The sequence below is a fragment of the Indicator indicator genome, chromosome 2 (genome assembly GCF_027791375.1).
Source record: "Indicator indicator isolate 239-I01 chromosome 2, UM_Iind_1.1, whole genome shotgun sequence".
Classification (NCBI taxonomy): Eukaryota; Metazoa; Chordata; class Aves; order Piciformes; family Indicatoridae; genus Indicator; species Indicator indicator.
The window spans coordinates 37,728,686-37,745,247 of record NC_072011.1 but is presented as its reverse complement, the minus strand read 5'-3'; the positions used below and the strand labels follow the sequence as shown (position 1 = coordinate 37,745,247).

The following is a 16,562-nucleotide window of genomic DNA, read 5'->3' as shown; positions in this document are numbered from 1 at the left end:
GTTTTCTCAACTCAGTTCTGCAAGAGAAGTATTTCTCTATCCAACCCATTATCTTCAGGTAACATAGTATCTTTGGAGTCCCTGAGATACAACAGCTCCATATAACCACCCTGGACAAATTAAGAGGTTTCCTTAGCATACAGATAAACAAGGTGGAAGCCAATAGATAGCACCCTGAGTTACAAGTCAAACAATTGGATTGGGCAGCCCAGTGCTTAACAGCCAGAACACACAGAAGAAAGTGCAGAGGAGGTGTTGGCTAGGGAACTGTAAGAGACATACTGCATTGAGAAAGTGAAAAAAAAAAAATCACCTCTAGAAGGCCTTTCCCTGATGTCAGAGCAGCGAAGAAAATGACAGCAGTAGTTAGAGGGAAGAGCTCTCTGAGAAAGGCCCTGAAGAAATAGGGTCACCTAGAAGTACGATAGAACAATATTGCAAAGCAGAGATAAGTTAGACAGTCTTGTTCCAAGCGTGCCCCAAAGGCTGAGCACTCTTGCAATGACTAAGAACTGTCAGTGATCACTGACCTGTACTCTGGATATAAACCAGGAATATAAATAGGTAGTTTTCCCCTGAATATGCAGGAAAAAAAATACAAAGAGGAAAAATACAACATCATAATCAAATCAGAGAATATTTTCTGTAGTCAAAAATGAAATACTGGCTTCAGAAATAGTACAGTATCTGCCCTCTATCTTAAATAGGGTTAATCATAAAAAAGAGGTGCTTGTAAAATTTTCAGTTTGAAACATTTTATTTCCCAGTATATTGCTAAATAATTTTGCAGCTAAACCAAAAAGAAATACCAGATATGAGTATGGAATATTTAAAACTAGAAAATGGTTGCTGAACCATCTGAATTTCTATAAAAGCATCAATAAAAATGTAAAAACATGGTCTCACAAAATTCAGAATCTGAAATGCCAGATTGTCTTCACAGTCGCCACAATATGAAAATCGATGAATTTAAAAAAAACTGTGATTTTGCCAAAAGATGGCTTAATATCACAATAAAACATCTCCAGATTGGGACTTCTATTTCTGCAATTTCCTATCCTCTCACCTATTCAGCAAGCAATTCACATTAGAAAAAAATGCTACCTGGTGACAATTTCAGTCTTACGGATTTGTGCTGTATCTCAGTACATTCTTGGGAAAATAAAGAAAAGTGAATAAAAAACTGGATAGAAACAGACACTCTATAAAAACTACCTGCAAAGTATCTTAAGCCTGGAAAATATTTCTGGCCTTGCACAGGCTGCTGCTGATGAAAGAAAAAAAACCTGCAATTTAACCATTTCATTGATACGAACAATGCACTTGTTCCCAGCCATTTGGAATGATCTGACATTCCAAATGTTTATAAAAATTGGGTAATAAAAGAATTAAGTCAATACCCTTAAGTACAATAAATAATGGTGTTTATTATGGTCGGGGTTGACCACGAGTGTTTGTTCCATATCTGCTTGGGATGTTTGTAAAACCAGTTCTGAATCCTTGAGTTGCTCCCATTCCTGGTACTCCAAATCCTTGATTAAGTACATTGCTGTAGGGTGTGGATCCATGATTAAAGCCCAATCCATAGGGCCTTGTTTGAGTGTTTAAAAGGATGACTGGACTCACATTTTTCCCTGGTGTATCAAAAGCAAATTCTGGTGGTGGGCTGCTGGGCTTAGCTGGAGTGGATGTAACAGGGTTCAAATTATCAGCAGCTTTCAAAGGTGGCATTGGAATAATGTGATGTTCCGAGAGGTTCAGAATATTGTTTGCAATAGGCACGGACGATAAGGTAGGTCTGATCCAGTCATCTTTGAAAATCTGAACAGTCAAGGTAGAGACCAATGTGTACAGCCTGTTAGTGACATGGGCAAGTACCATTTGTTCATTTGCATCTCTCCGAATTCGAACATGTACTGATCCAGCCTGGAATGTAACAAAAATACATTGGCTGTTAACAGTTATTTCAATAAAGATTTTCCATATGCATTCAAGAGGCGGCAAGTGATCCTGCAGAGAATTAGGCAAAGACCTTTTGCAGCAATGACTGACTAAACTGAAAAAAATTATTAAAATATTTCCATAATTAGGATACAGTTTGATCTTTGCTAATGCACTGACCTCTTATGAAAATATTAAGGTCATTGTTCAGGCAAAACAAGTCTTAAAACTATACTATGAAGTACCACATGTGATGGCAGAAAAGGAAAGACAACCGCTGGGAAAAAAAACACAGCCCAAAAGAGCAAAGTGCAGACAAACTCTACATGCTGAATCTTGGGAAAAGTGTCACTGCTGTGCTGCTGGAGCAGGCAAGAGGACAACAGGCATGGCAGACATGCTCAAATGTCCCTTGTAGAACTCAAGAATTTCTCCTGTAAGTGCATGTACTGCACAGGCTGACCCTGCCTTTCCTCAGTAACACTATCTCGTTTACCTTAAACTACTGCTGCAGAAAAGGACACAAAACAGAACCTCTCACAGTTTTTCAGTTCATATTTAATAAAGAACATGGTTTAAAGCTTGTGCTGTTGAAGTCATTTCTGCATCAGATGGTGCAGCTGGGAAGATATCCAGGTCTCAGAAAATTTCTACTATTATCTAGAAGATGGCAATAGGTAAATATGCATACAGAGGTTTTGTAAATATCCAGCAATGCTGTGATCTAGTATTTTGGGTGGCAGAAGAGCAAGCTAAAAGCTGTTTTGATGTCAGGAAGTCAGAGCTGCTCCTCCCCCCCAGTTTTCTCCCCCCCACACCCCTGGAGTAGCATACAAGAATTCTGAAGAAAAATTCTAAGAGTCTTTAATTTTCCATCTATCACAACATACCTGCATCAATTTAGGAATAACTGAGTCTTGTGTCACCATTCCGTGTCACAAAAAGCCCCTTCATTTTTTTCAACTTACAGAGCATCAGTACAGATGCGTAGTTTGGTTTTTTCACCCCCTCTGCCAGAAATGCTGAAAACATATGTCTCTACTGCACACCTTTGGTACCTAAAGGTTTACGGTTTCCTTGTTCGCACTCTTGATATGGTAATATACCATTTGAAAAATGTCTTCACTATTCTTTGGGGTTTTCTTCACTTCTAAACTACAAAAGAAATTCTACAGTTGCAAGGTGCACAATTTAATCCAGAGCTGCCACATACACAAATAACATTAAGCAGTAAGAAAGCTTAAAAAAAATTACAAAGGAAGAGAAGCTTTGCAGAAAATCATAAAGATTAAGTACTGACTCAAATTTGTTTATATTTAAGATTCAGAAGAAATATCTTTAAATAACATAGTAACTGACAACTCTTTTTTAAAGGCTAAAAAGAGAATAAAGACATAACTTACCAAAGTGCCAAAACCTAATGTCCAGAAATGCTCATTTCGAACTTCCAAGACACCATCCAAAGTTGAAACCTAGTTTTATACAAACATCCAGAAATACAAAAATAAATGAGAAATGTTTCAAATAGTTTTAGGAACGTACTTTTACATATAGCTGAGTAATACAGCATTTTCAGTTGTGAAGTAAGTTTTCACGTGCAGAACAGATGACTGCTCATGACACCATGAACGCTTGTCTACTGTACTTTTGCTACCCTTAAACATCCAAATCCATCAAAAACATGGATTTAAGTAACTCATTTCAAGTAACTCTTGCTACCAAATCACAAGATTCTCTCGATATGCTGTAAGTCAACAGCTGCCTGCACTCCTTTTCCTCACCCCATTCACATTTGTAAAAGCACTTCAGTGGTAGCTCAAAGTTGGTTAATAAAAAAGAACCTCCACTACTTTAAGAGATTTGTTCCAGATACCTGAATGACACTATTCATCTGAGATGGCAACATCCATATATCCTACATGCAGCTACTACATAATATTTTTTTTAAAAATTATTCAGCAGGACTTTATCATAGTCCTGAGTGTGTGTTTAATGTTAGATGTGCACACTGACTTACCTCTCTAAGAAGTTTATCTAACTGGCCAATTACATGAGGTGGGGTTGTCTTGAAGAAAAAGAAGAAGAAAAAAAAAACAAAACAATACAATACAAAAGTTATAATGAAGATCACAGTATCACAGTATATCAGAGGTTAGAAGGGACCTCAAGAGATCATCAGGTCCAACCCCCCTGCCAGAGCAGGATCACTTACGGTAGTCTGCACAGGAACTCAGCCAGGTGGGTTTTGAAAGTCTCCAGAGGAGACTCCACAACCCCCCCCCCCAGGCAGCCTGTTCCAGCGCTCTGTCACCCTCATGGTAAAGAAGTTTCTCCTCATGTTGAGGTGAAATCTTCTATGTTTTAGTTTGAACCCATTGTTCCTCGTCTTATCACTGTGAACCACTGAAAAGATCCTGGCCCCCTCCACTTGAAACCAGCCCCTCAGATATACACATTGATCAGATCCCCTCTCAGTCTTCTCTTCTCAAGACTAAACAGCCCCAGGGATCTCAGTCTGTCTTCATAGGGGAGATGCTCAAGTCCCCTAACCATCCTCGTGGCTTTCTGTCGGATTCTCTCCAGCAGGTCTCTGTCTCTCTTGCATTGGGGAGCCCAAAACTGGACACAGTATTCCAGGTGTGGTCTCACCAGGGCAGAGCAGAGAGGTAGAAGAACTTCCCTAGACCTGCTGGACACACCTTTCCTGATACATCCCAGGATCCCATTGGCTCTCTTGGCCACAAGAGCACATTGTTGCTCCATGGAGAACTTGCTGTCCACCAGCACTCCAAGGTCTTTGTCTGTGGAGCTGCTTTCCAGCAGGGCAGCCCCTAACCTGTACTGGTGCCTGTTGTTATTTCTCCCCAGATGTAGTACCCTGCACTTGTCCTTATTAAACTTCATGAGGTTTGCCTGCACCCAGCTCTCCAGCCTGTCCAGGTCACGTTGGGCGGCTGCACAGCCTGAGGGGGTGTCAGCCAACCCCCCCCCCCCCCCCAGTTTTGTATTATCAGTGAACTTGCTGAAAGTACTCTCAATCCCCTCATCCAGGTTGTTGATAAAGATATTGAACAAAACTGGACCCAGTACCCATCTCTGGGGAACACCGCTTGCCACAGGCCTCCAAGTTGACTCTGTGCCACTGATGATGACCCTCTGAATTCTGTGGTGGAGCCAGTCTGCAATCCACCTCACTGACCACCCATCTATGCCATATCTCCTGAGCTTTTCCATGAGGATGTTATGGGAGACAGTATGAAAAGCTTTACTGAAGTCAAGATATATGACATCCACTGCTCTTCAAGACTAACTGGTCTTGTTTAACTAGGAGAATCTTTAAGTCTGGTCTATCTACATGAGGACATGGCATTAAATAAATTCTTACGATTTCATGATGCTTTTAAAATTATTTTAGCTCATCACAAATTCCCCTGGGAACACTTTCTATTCAATTGCTTAAAACTTTTTTTTTCCTTCTTAAATAAGGACATTTAACAAAACAGAAACAACAAAGTATTTTGTTTTGTGACACTGCCTTACCTGGAGTAGAACTTTCCCACTGTAGACACTCATGGGATACATGGTACCAAATGTCATCAAAGCAATTGCTATAGCAGAGGCTGTGTCTACAGCAAAATAATTGCTGGAGAAAAAGAGCAATTTCAAAGAAAAACAAGTATTTAATTTTTGGAAAGGCTTAGAGACTGTATTTTTTATTTTTAAAAATTACATATGCTTACAGAATACTACACATACTAATCTCAACTACGTATCTTTGAAAAATGATAAATATATTCAGGGAGTTGCAATCCCATTCATAAAAAATGCAGCTTTTGCCAAAATCATTCCTTTCATGTAAAAAATGGTATTTTCTATAGAGCAAACATAATAAGAGTTACTTTTTTAAAACAACTATACCTACTTGATTTCAATCAGCATATACGTAATGCAAAGAGCTAATGCTCCAGCAATATCAATCAAGACAAAAGGGTTCATCCGTGGGAGAAAGATGCTACTCAGTCCTGGGATGATTCCACAGATACTATAACAAAACAGAAAGAGCAGTTGTCAGCTAAGCTGTTCATCATTACAACCAAAAGAGCTGCAGCCACTGTTTCAGCATTTGACTTGAAATGCTCCTTGTAGTCATTGCAAACAATGGCTCCAAGGACTGTAAAGGTCTCCAGTTCTAAAAGTTTTGTAATAGCCTGACCTCAGCAAAAACTAATCAAGTGTAAATCCACACCACATTCTGCCTCATACCTGAAATGAATTATTTACCTCTTGCATCTTAAATTTGCTTTAAGTCTATCTTTCCATGTATAAAACATTACACTACAATAATCTTTATACAGTTTTTCTACATGTTAAATACTTACCTTGTACTACTTTCTTTAGGAACACAGCTAGTTATGTCAGCTGCACACAATACAAGTACTTCACAGATTTAGATACTGCTATTACATATATGTATGTCTTGAGGTATTTGTGTATCACTAATATTCATACTATCCTCCAACTTGGCATGCAGAAGCGTTCTAAAGCCAAAGCAAATGAATTCTTAAAAGAGGGAGATCAGCTAGCTGAAAAGGAAGAGACCAAAAGGCCCATGAAGGAACACTGTGAAAAGTTATGTATCGTTATCTCCTATCACTGGAAGCAGGTTTCTGTACTTCCCAGTGAACACAAGTGCGTGCCATGTACTGGAAAATTTAAAGGGAAAGACAACATGAAATGTTTTGTTGGCCTGTCTAGAACGAACTTATGTGGTACTCTGCTTCTGTAACAGTTCAATGAACAATTATATACAGATGCAGATACTTAGTAGTCAGCACTACTTCACAGAACACATCTGAAATAGCTCTATAAATATTAAACAAATGTAATAATTTCTTACAAAATCGTTGGCATAATTGTCTACAGCTTATTTCAAAACACAGTAGTAATTCTAGACTCTTGATCTGGGAGCTCTTCAAGTTATCCATTCATGTCTTTCCCCTTAACACCAACTCGATACAGAAAAATTCTGTCAGTGTCTGTGATTGCTGTCTATGGTTGGGTTTGGTTGGTTTGTGTTTGCCTGGTGGTTGTTGTTGTTTGGGCGGGGGGGGGGATGGGTGGTAGTGTTTGGGTTGTTTTTTTTTTTTTACACTGACACTCCCAATGCTTGGGCAACCCGACAGTTAGTCTTCCAAAGCTGTTTTGCAGAATTCTGATCTGATTATGTAATAGCTTATACCCATACAAGGAAAATTCTTCTGTTTAACAAGCCAGCGTCCTCTGCTTTACTCAACTGCATAGAAGAATCACAACAGAAGCTGGCCTTTGCAGCATACTTAACATGTATACAATGTGGTTTAACATTCTTATTTTGATACTGACAGCAAAAGTACTTGGAAGAATATGTATAAGGTTCCACAGAAGCATTTTCAATGTTTAACAAAATTATTTGCAAACAACATTGTCTTGCATTCAGATGCCAAATACAAACAAGGCAGTTAACAGACAAGATGAATGAGCAATACCGCTTCAGCCCCTGGAAAACACAGACTTCCCAGTTTCCTGCTGGACAGATAAGAAGTTTCTATAGCTATATTTCAGTGAATAAACTGTTCCATATATCCCATTTAAATTGCAACCATCATACTTATTTGCCCACCCCAAGCATAAATAAATAAACACTAATACTACAAAATATATCACTCAGGTAATGACTGTTGAGAAATGCAGTTCAAGTCTATACAGGACAAAGCCAGTTTCCCTCACCTCATCCAAGCAGAATGGCATAGATGTACTGAACACTTTCAAAGGGAAAGGGATACAGAAAGATGTATTTCTATTACATTGATGTGTCTGGGAAATACAAGAGACAGTCTTTGCTCTTGACCTACAGGAGGTAAAGCTATGTTAAAAGCCCTAATACACAACAGTATTTATGCCTCAATATTCATCCAAATCATTATACACAAAATCCCAATCCTGCCTCTCAGAAACTAGCAATTTTGAAAAAAATTATAAAGCTTTACCTTCTACTAAGATCTGCAACATGCTCCTGAAGCCAACTTGTGCTGGCAGCTGCAAAAGATAGAGGGTAATAAAATTATATGAGTAAAGGCATCCTTTTTAAAGTACACTTGAAGTTTTATTTTAAGGGAAGAATCCAACACGTGAATAACCGTGCCTCAACAGATTCACTGTTACTTGAAAGAAACACAGTCCAACTTTTCCAGTTAGTAAATGTCCATCTCATGATAATCTGAACTGATCAAATACAAGTGTAACTGCAGATTACATTATGTAAAAGATAATTTTGCTCTTTACGAACTATAACTATAAACAATTTACGTTAGCAGGAATGATTGCAAACCTGCTTCACAATGAAGTCACCCCAGATAAAAAGCTATTAAAAACCACATGGATTTATTTTTCATCTACTGATATATCCATAAAATGTCTTCAAAGTTCCAGTATCTGTTGGATGACCTTCACTGGTTGAATCCAAAAGATAGAAAATAAAGGACACTTCAGCATTACAACTGAGTATAATTTGTCATATCAGTCACTACACACTACCTGGAAAGCCCTATAAGCAAACTAAGATGAAATTCAGGTGGCAATTCTAAACTGCATGAAGTCATATTAATGAAGACAATAGTAACATATGGCCACTAGTTAATAAAGCTACCAGCCAAGTTATACCTTGACAAAAAAGAGAAATACTAAAATATTTTCCCAAATACTTGTTATAGCTCAATTTGTCATGTACCTTCAGAGACATAAGCAAAAGGCTTATTCCTAATGGAAAGCATTGTAAATAAGTTGAAAAAGAGAGCCACAAAGGTACCAACCAGCAGCCGGCCCCTAGGGAGGGGAAAAAAAAAGTATCTTAATTTCACATCATCACAAAACATGACAGCAAACTGTAATTACTAGAAACAATGTCAAAATACTTTGGTATCTTTCACTGAGACTGAAAATGAGCAAGGTAAACTAATGTAATGCTTAATAACTGTCAGTGTATTATCATAGCAGCCTTCGGTACCTGAAGGGAGCCTACAAAAAGGCTGGAGAGGAACTGTTTACAAAGACCCGTAGTGGTATGACAAGGAACAATGGCTTTAAATTAGAGAAGTGTAGATTTAGATTAGATGTTAGGAACAAATTCTTTACCATGAGGGTGGTGGAATTCTGTAACAGGTTGCCCAGGGAGGTGGTTGAGGCCCATCCCTGGTCAGGCTCACAAAGGCTCTGAGCAACCTGATCTAATACAGGATGTCCCTGCGCAGGGGGGATGGACTAGATGACTTTTGGAGGTCCCCTCTGACCCAAACAATTGTATGATTTTAAGGGTTAGAGAAGAACACAAAATTTGATACATTAGTGTTATCACATTAGGCTGAGCTAAAAAAGCTTAGTTGCATATGAATTATGCCCCTGCCCTTTCCTAGAATAACGTTACTGTACATCTCATGTCCCAGTCTTTTGCCCAGCAAGACCTTCTTTTCCTTTCCCCATTTTCTTTAGTTTTCAGCACCTTCCAATCCCTAGTCATCATAACATCCTTGCCCCTGCACATACTAGGCCTCTTAAGAGGCCTCCATAAGAAATGGGAGGAGCTAAACTAGTAAACCAGCAATGTGTAGTCAAATAATTGTGTAAAAGAGCACATGCATTGCATTTCAACTGTACCTTTAAAAAACTGTTTACAATATAGCTTGCATGTAGTTTGAAACAAAGGCCAAAGGACCAAAACCAATGGGATGCTGAATGCACTTGCACAATTAGTACATGCTAAATTAAGAATTAGAAACACAAAAGGATACTGAAAAAAGTTAACCATTTTACACGTCAAAGTAACGTCTTACGTGTGTATCTCAGGTTGTTCCAGAAACCGCTCTGCACTACAAAAATAATTGAAAATTTGAGTTATATTCATACAATAAAAGCTTAACAGATGAAGTATTAACTTAGTTCTGAAGAGTTAGCTGCTTCATAAACAACAACTGACACATATGGTACTGCAAAAAAACCCTAAATTGCTCATGTAAGCGCAGCAGTTTTTATAAGGGGTGAAAGCATTTAATACTGAAACAAAACAGTGTGTGACTTCAGTTTTCCAACTATTTCCAAACTGTGCCACAAAAGCACCATAAATGCTGCCTACACAGGAAAGAGATACGTGTAAAGCAATGTGCCAAAATATACTGCTGCTGCCACTACTGGTGTTGGCAACCTCAAGAACTCCCTGACTTACAGCCTCTCACTAAGTAAGGCCAAATAGAGTAGATGTTGGAATCTGTGGTGGAGATTTTACCAACCAGTAAAACAAGAAACAAGCTTCAGCTGTAAGAGAGAAACCTATAGTATGTTTTGGGAATTTCCTAAATTTGATGTTTGAAAAATTGTGAGGCTTTGACAATACATCATTATTAGAATTGTATTATTGTATTGTCAGTACAACAGATCATTCTATACCATAAAATTGCCAAGTTGTAAAATAGCCCTTTACAGAGAAAACAGAGCCCTTGAATAGAAAAATCAAAGGTACGCTGTCCTAGTCTTAAGAGTAAAACAATCTTTTAGGCTAATCTCCTGAAATACAAATGCTTCAAAGCAGGGATGGTATGCCAGATTCATACCTGAGAAAGCTTTCAGGGACTGATGAAATTGACAATTTAAACACTCAGATTCTTAATGTACTATGAAGTTGCTTTGTTTCACTAACTAACTGAAGTAAAAACAAAACAAACAAAAAACCCCAACCAACCACAAAAAACCCCACCACAAAACAACAACACCACCAACATACACATCCCTACCTTTCTTTCAGTATAAAAAGAGCACCAAGCTGTGCCAGAACTGTAGATGCAAATACAGCTAGAACTTCAAACCTTTCAAACCTGAAATTTGAGAATTAAGTTTAGAAACACTGAACAACACATCAAATGCATTCTGGCCTGTACAGGAACCAGCAGGACAGACCTACTATTTCCAGTTTTCAAGAGCCAATACATGGGGAGAAACTGGAAGTTTAATAGTAGGCATTACTTTCAATTTCTTTTAAACCAACATTCCACTTACAACAAACAGTTTGAAATTGAAAATTTCTTAATTTTTCTCCTGTCTCCCCACCTTTTCTCTCCTCCCCTATTCTGTTACTGTTCTTTAAAGCCCCAGTCTTGGGCCTCCTTATTTTAGGTTCTTTTATACACAGATTATTAGTCATGGCTATTAAGGGATGCAGGCAATGATAATATCAGACACTAGATCTTTTTAATAGTACTTACCCAAATGAATAGACTGGGCTGGGTTTCTTCATCATTACCCAGTAACTTATTAGACATGTTATCAAACTGAAAAAAGGGGGAGAATTACACTACGATAAATAACTTCAGCATTTAGAAAATTAATAATCCACAAATACACACTTCAGCCATGAGAACTGAACCATGGCTTACTATGAACTCAACACCTCTATCACAACGATGGTTCCAGTGAATCCAGAAAAGGATTTGCTTGGGGGTAAGACTGAGACTGCATGCTGATGTCTCAGCTGTTCCTATAAAAAGGGCAGCAGATAATTTTATTGGAATGGTAATCATTCTAATTGCTTGCACAAGGAGACAGCCTAATGCTGTGTTTATGACATGCTGTGCTTGCAAAGGCTAGCACCAATCTTCTTCTATATAGAACCTCACTCATCCCAAACCAGGTTTACCGCTAACTTGAAATGCAATGCGTTTTTCCACTGGGGTCTTGACACAAAGCAGCACAACTAGTGTTTAACCTGCACAAACTCCGCTGATTTTTCTGAGAGGGACCTCTCAGAGACCAGGTACTCCAGAATCTGACTAACAGGCAAAGGTGGTTTGAGAGAATCCTTTTAATACTGTTTGGTATCACATACAATAACATCACACAAAGCAAGGAGAAGTGCAAAGCAAAAGCCTATGAGAGTATCAAACCAGACACCCAGAAAACGCTCTTCTTACATGTGCTTTGTGTAACCTGAGAAAGGTCATATTATAAGAAGGAACATGATAAGCAAGACGTCACATTTGTGTTATCACTTCCTTTGTATCCCAGTGAAAAAGTGAAGAAAGCTCTCCGTTACATTCTTATTTTAGAGATATACCATGGGATTTTATATTTTAGAGATGTATATGAATTAGATTTGGCACTCCAGAGTAAGTCTCAGGCTACGCCAAGTATTGCCTTCTGCAGTGCAAGCTGTCCTCATACACAGCTGAAAAACAGATACACTTCTTTGGCGGCATTCACCTACAGAAGCTCTAATCTAATTGGCCATTCACTGATGGCCACTGGTCTCTCTTGCTATTTTCTTTCCAAGTTTTTCTCTCATATTGAGCACCTGAAATTCCAACTGTTTTATCCCCACGGTATTAGCCTGAATTTTTCTACAATAAGTCTTGTGTCCTTTGTCTTTTTTCTTTTACTGATCCCTCTGGACAATTTCTTTTTATTGTAACCCACCAGAATTCAGTGTCATCGGTGTCATTCAGTGCCTTTATGCAGCCCTTTCTTAACTAACAAAAATGCTCAAACTGGATTGAGGACAACCACATCCTCATAACCTGGTCCACAGCTGTGTGGAGTGAAAAAGCAAAGGCAGAGGAAGTACTACTGCTCATACACCAAAAAGCAAATTCATATATTCGGTAAGACTATTACAAATTACTAGGAAGATGACAAAAATGAAAGAATGAGAAACTGGTTTTTGCAGCAGAATTACTGAGTACTGTTCTCCCTTACGGCAAATCAAAACTCTTGCAAGAGATCACTGTGAGTGAGAATAATCTTCTAGTCCACCCCGATTAACCTAATATGTGAGTGACAGGGGCATTCCATCTGCTCCTAAAACTACAAAACCCAATTCTATACAAACATAAAATATAACATCAAAACTTTCCCCAAGGTGAAAAAGGTGTTGTGAGTCAAGATGACAAAACTCAGTAGATACAAAATTCTAGAAGTATGAGATTCATTAAAGTTATATTACAATTCTAATGCAGTCACAGATCCAAGTACTTTTGTGTGTGTGAGGATTTTACCTCCCACGCTGTTACAATCAACCATTTATTTTCCTTTCTGCTTTATTGCTGCTGTTATGTATGTTTTGCCATCAGTCAGATAAACTATAACATATACCTGGCAAAACAGACTGCAGAGAGCTGATTCATACTTTTTTATAAGCTAGTGAGATAGCAAGGAAGATAATATAGGTTAATAATTTTAAAATACATGCATTTTCTCAACCACTGCTATCAATCTGCATCTCGTGTCTGTGCTATCAATACAATTTTGTGTAAGGAATAGGAAAAACACTAAAAATATCTGATGACCTTATTGGAAGACTGAATAGAACTAAGCTCTTGAAATACTTTTAATTAGAAACAGGATTACACTCTCCTTATTTCCTGAGGCTAAAACTGAGAGATACTTCAGAACCAATGAATGTGGCATCACACAAATATTGAGTGAATGATGCTGGATTTCTGCATAGAGAAATCCATGACCAAACCATTTCGTTACTTGTCATTCTCAATACAGCCATGGTGTTTGTCATCATCTATTTATTGTGATTTGCAATTTCATACTAATTTAAGCTATTAATTCAGTTACTGTTTCTATACTGACAACTCTAAAGTATCTGTAAATAAGTTTTATATGTACAGAAATATACAAAACCAAAAATGAACAGCAAGACTAAATGGGGAAAAAAACCTCACCTGAAAAGGTCAAAGATTGTCAAATATGTGTAAGCAGTTAAAGCTGTGGAAAAACAAGAAAATATTAAAGCTTAGTATAAATTTTCAATGTAGAAATCACTTGTACTTGTCAAAGTCCCTCTTGTGCAGCTCTTTACCATCTCCTATCTAGATAAACTATCTCTGCTGATAGAGCAAGGCGATCTATTGTATGTGTATATAATATGAATGTCCTAAACACATCAATGTATTTAATGTCATAAGCAGGTGGGTTACAGCAATCCTGTTTCTAAAACAAAATGTAATACCACCTAGATACAAAAGGTATTAAGCCTGTGACTAAGAATTTAAATACAAAAAATGGCAAGAGATCTTCCATTAACACATCATCTGCCAAAGCAGATCCATTATTGCACTGATAAGTAGGTTCAACAGAATTTGCTGCTTGCCTTGCTTCTCCAACCCATCTTAAAACTGCAAGAAAACATGCCCCATTAAAAAATGTAAGGCATCCCACTTTCAGTGCAGATGATGGAAAGTACCTCAGAGCCCCTGTACAAAAGTATAAGGTATACAAAATATTGAAAAGGGGTATTCCTGGAATTGGAGAAGCCTATTGCCACAGTACAGACATCTTCATTCAATTGCAAGTAGAGTTCTCTACATGTCACTGGTACTATTTATATAAGGAATAGGTTTGACAACTAGCTTAGAAGTTTACTGTTGTTCAATCATAAAGAAGGTACTACAACAAGAAAATTTTCATCAGGACTGGAAAACCTTACAAATTTTGAAGCACTTATACTCATCCACACTTGCCTGTGAGAAATGCCTCTAAACTGACTGTAGCAAGCCAAAAAGAGGCACTTTCCAAACCTGGCTTAACTCCATTCACTAGGTGCTGAACTTCACTCACTGAGTAGATTAAAACTTTACAAGCTAAGAAACACATGGGAGCTAGTTGTAGTTTCAGTATGAGACAGCCACCTACCTATGCTGTTTGTAGAGCTGCACCACATTAGCAGGAAGCCAATACATATTAGATTTATAGCACCAAACAGCAAGATCTTCCAGGACTGTTGATGAGAATAAATGTTTTACACCTTCCAAATTTTGCAAGACAAAATTGTACTTCTGGTTTTAACAAGCAATATTACAGTATTTCATCATGCAAACAGAACTGGCTTCTCTTCCCTCCCAGAAGCTTACAACTCATTTCAGAACAAGCCCATATTGTATTTTTAACTTTACAGATTTTGTCAAAAGCCATGTGTAAACAGTGCTTGCACACCACACTTAAAATACCTTTTTAGTCTAAAAGTCACCCCTGGATAACATTTGCATTTCATTACAGCACACACCATCTGACTTTTGCAGATAAACTTACACAACTTTGTACTAGTTTCTTTGCTTTGTTCTGGAACTTAGGTCCCACAAACATCCATGCATACTCAGTTCAAAATTCTACTGAACTCATTAAGCATAAGTACAGCTCTGGAGAACACCAGTTTCTAGGGACAGTGCACAGGAAGGAATCCAACCTCACAATTTTCTTTTAAGCAGAGCTAGAAAATTTCAAAGAAAAATTCTCAAAACACACTCAAGTTAAAATATATTATTAACTTACCACAACTATTTTTTTTAATTGTTACCATTTTTTTAAAATAAATACTTACCCTCCTATCTGCTGCAACTAGCCTAAACTCATGTGTTAATTTTCCAATCAATGATCTCTGTGATTTGCGGAACAGGTGTATTGTCCCCTTAAAAAAAAAAAAAATTAAAATTAGCAAAAAGGAAATCTTAATTTATTAACTATTTTCACAACTATATCAAAAACTCAGAACAAAATTTCTAACTAGAGATAGCCCATAAATACAACGGTTTTGGTACCCATTTATCATGGTTATTCTATTATAAAATGATGAATGATTTAGAATCAACCTGCATTTAGATATAATCCAGAACTCAGGTTTCCTGGAAAACTTACCAAAATACCATTTAAAAAATGTTTTCTTAGTTACATTTAAATAAAACTAAAGATGTTCTGAAAACACAAACATTTTTCGGTATCAAAACACACTTCCCACACAAAGCCAAATGGTTTATTAAACAGGAAATGAAAACAATATTGGTATCATCTGCAATGTGGACACAAGGTAAATAACATGATGAGAGACACAAACAATTGCAGTCATGTCTTAACCTAAATGCACACAGTAGGTGCAGTCACTGCAGGTGTTCCCTCTCCTAACTTCCAGTGGCATGCAGGTAAGTTCTTCCCTAGGGTGGAGAGGGGAGCACAGCAGAGATGAGAAGTGAGAGTGTGCTACATGGCTCTTCTAGAAGTGTGACAGGGAAAAGACTATGAGGAAGTTCATCACCCATTCCACCTGCTCCCCCTCCTCAGAGGGCAGAAACTTCTAGTTAGTTGTCCTCCATTCTACTTCCCCCCAAAGAACCCTTCCACTTGAAAAGTCTTTCTGATCAGCAACAGAAATTCGTGAGCCTGTAATGAATGGTCTCTCACATATATTAATTTCAAGCTGGATGAAGTAAGTTTTGATTGTAAGCTATCACATCCATAACTGCCAGAAGAAGACAAAAACAACATACTAATGGACTGGTCACCAAAACAGACTCAATTAATTTACAGACTCAATTAATTTACAGTCGCATTTGTCAACACAGCTGTTTCATATTATCTGCAGAAATACACATATGCTTTGGTGCCATGAGTTTAAAAAGCAGTACTAAGATCCCAAGTTTAGCTCATCTGGGGCAAAAAGTTGTCACTTACTACTCTTTTTTTTACCAGCAAATCATTACATGATGGTTGTTTGGTTTTGTTTTTTTTTTTTTTCAGTAGAGACACACAAGATGACAGAATGC

At 37.7% G+C, this 16,562-nt stretch overlaps 1 protein-coding gene across 2 annotated transcripts; it reads right to left on the bottom strand.

Annotated features, from left to right (window-relative positions):
• Nucleotides 1-1,428: 1,428 nt before the first annotated feature.
• SLC30A6 (solute carrier family 30 member 6) lies at nucleotides 1,429-14,718 on the bottom strand. Of its 2 annotated transcripts, XM_054395109.1 has the most exons (12): nucleotides 14,662-14,718; nucleotides 13,692-13,734; nucleotides 11,229-11,294; nucleotides 10,761-10,841; nucleotides 9,807-9,842; nucleotides 8,708-8,802; nucleotides 7,968-8,016; nucleotides 5,864-5,983; nucleotides 5,482-5,584; nucleotides 3,959-4,006; nucleotides 3,345-3,413; nucleotides 1,429-1,926 (listed from the first exon to the last, which is right to left on the bottom strand). In XM_054395109.1, the coding sequence occupies exons 1-12, from the start codon at nucleotides 14,687-14,689 to the stop codon at nucleotides 1,429-1,431; spliced, it is 1,236 nt and encodes a 411-aa protein (XP_054251084.1). In that variant the 5' UTR covers nucleotides 14,690-14,718. The 2 variants fall into 2 exon arrangements, with proteins under 2 accessions (XP_054251084.1, XP_054251092.1); XM_054395117.1 differs by lacking the exon at nucleotides 3,345-3,413.
• Between the last annotated feature and the right edge of the window lie 1,844 nt (nucleotides 14,719-16,562).

What these genes read in the sequence shown, in the direction of transcription:
- SLC30A6 (XM_054395109.1), bottom strand. Translation starts at nt 14,689, where the DNA reads ATGTGGTGCAGCTCTACAAACAGCATAG. An exon ending in TTTTGCTTATGTCTCTGAAG is followed by an intron (nt 8,017 to 8,707) that starts GTACATGACAAA and finishes TATCTTTTGCAG; the next exon opens with CTGCCAGCACAAGTTGGCTT. An exon ending in GTGGGAAAGTTCTACTCCAG is followed by an intron (nt 4,007 to 5,481) that starts GTAAGGCAGTGT and finishes TTTTTCTTCAAG; the next exon opens with ACAACCCCACCTCATGTAAT.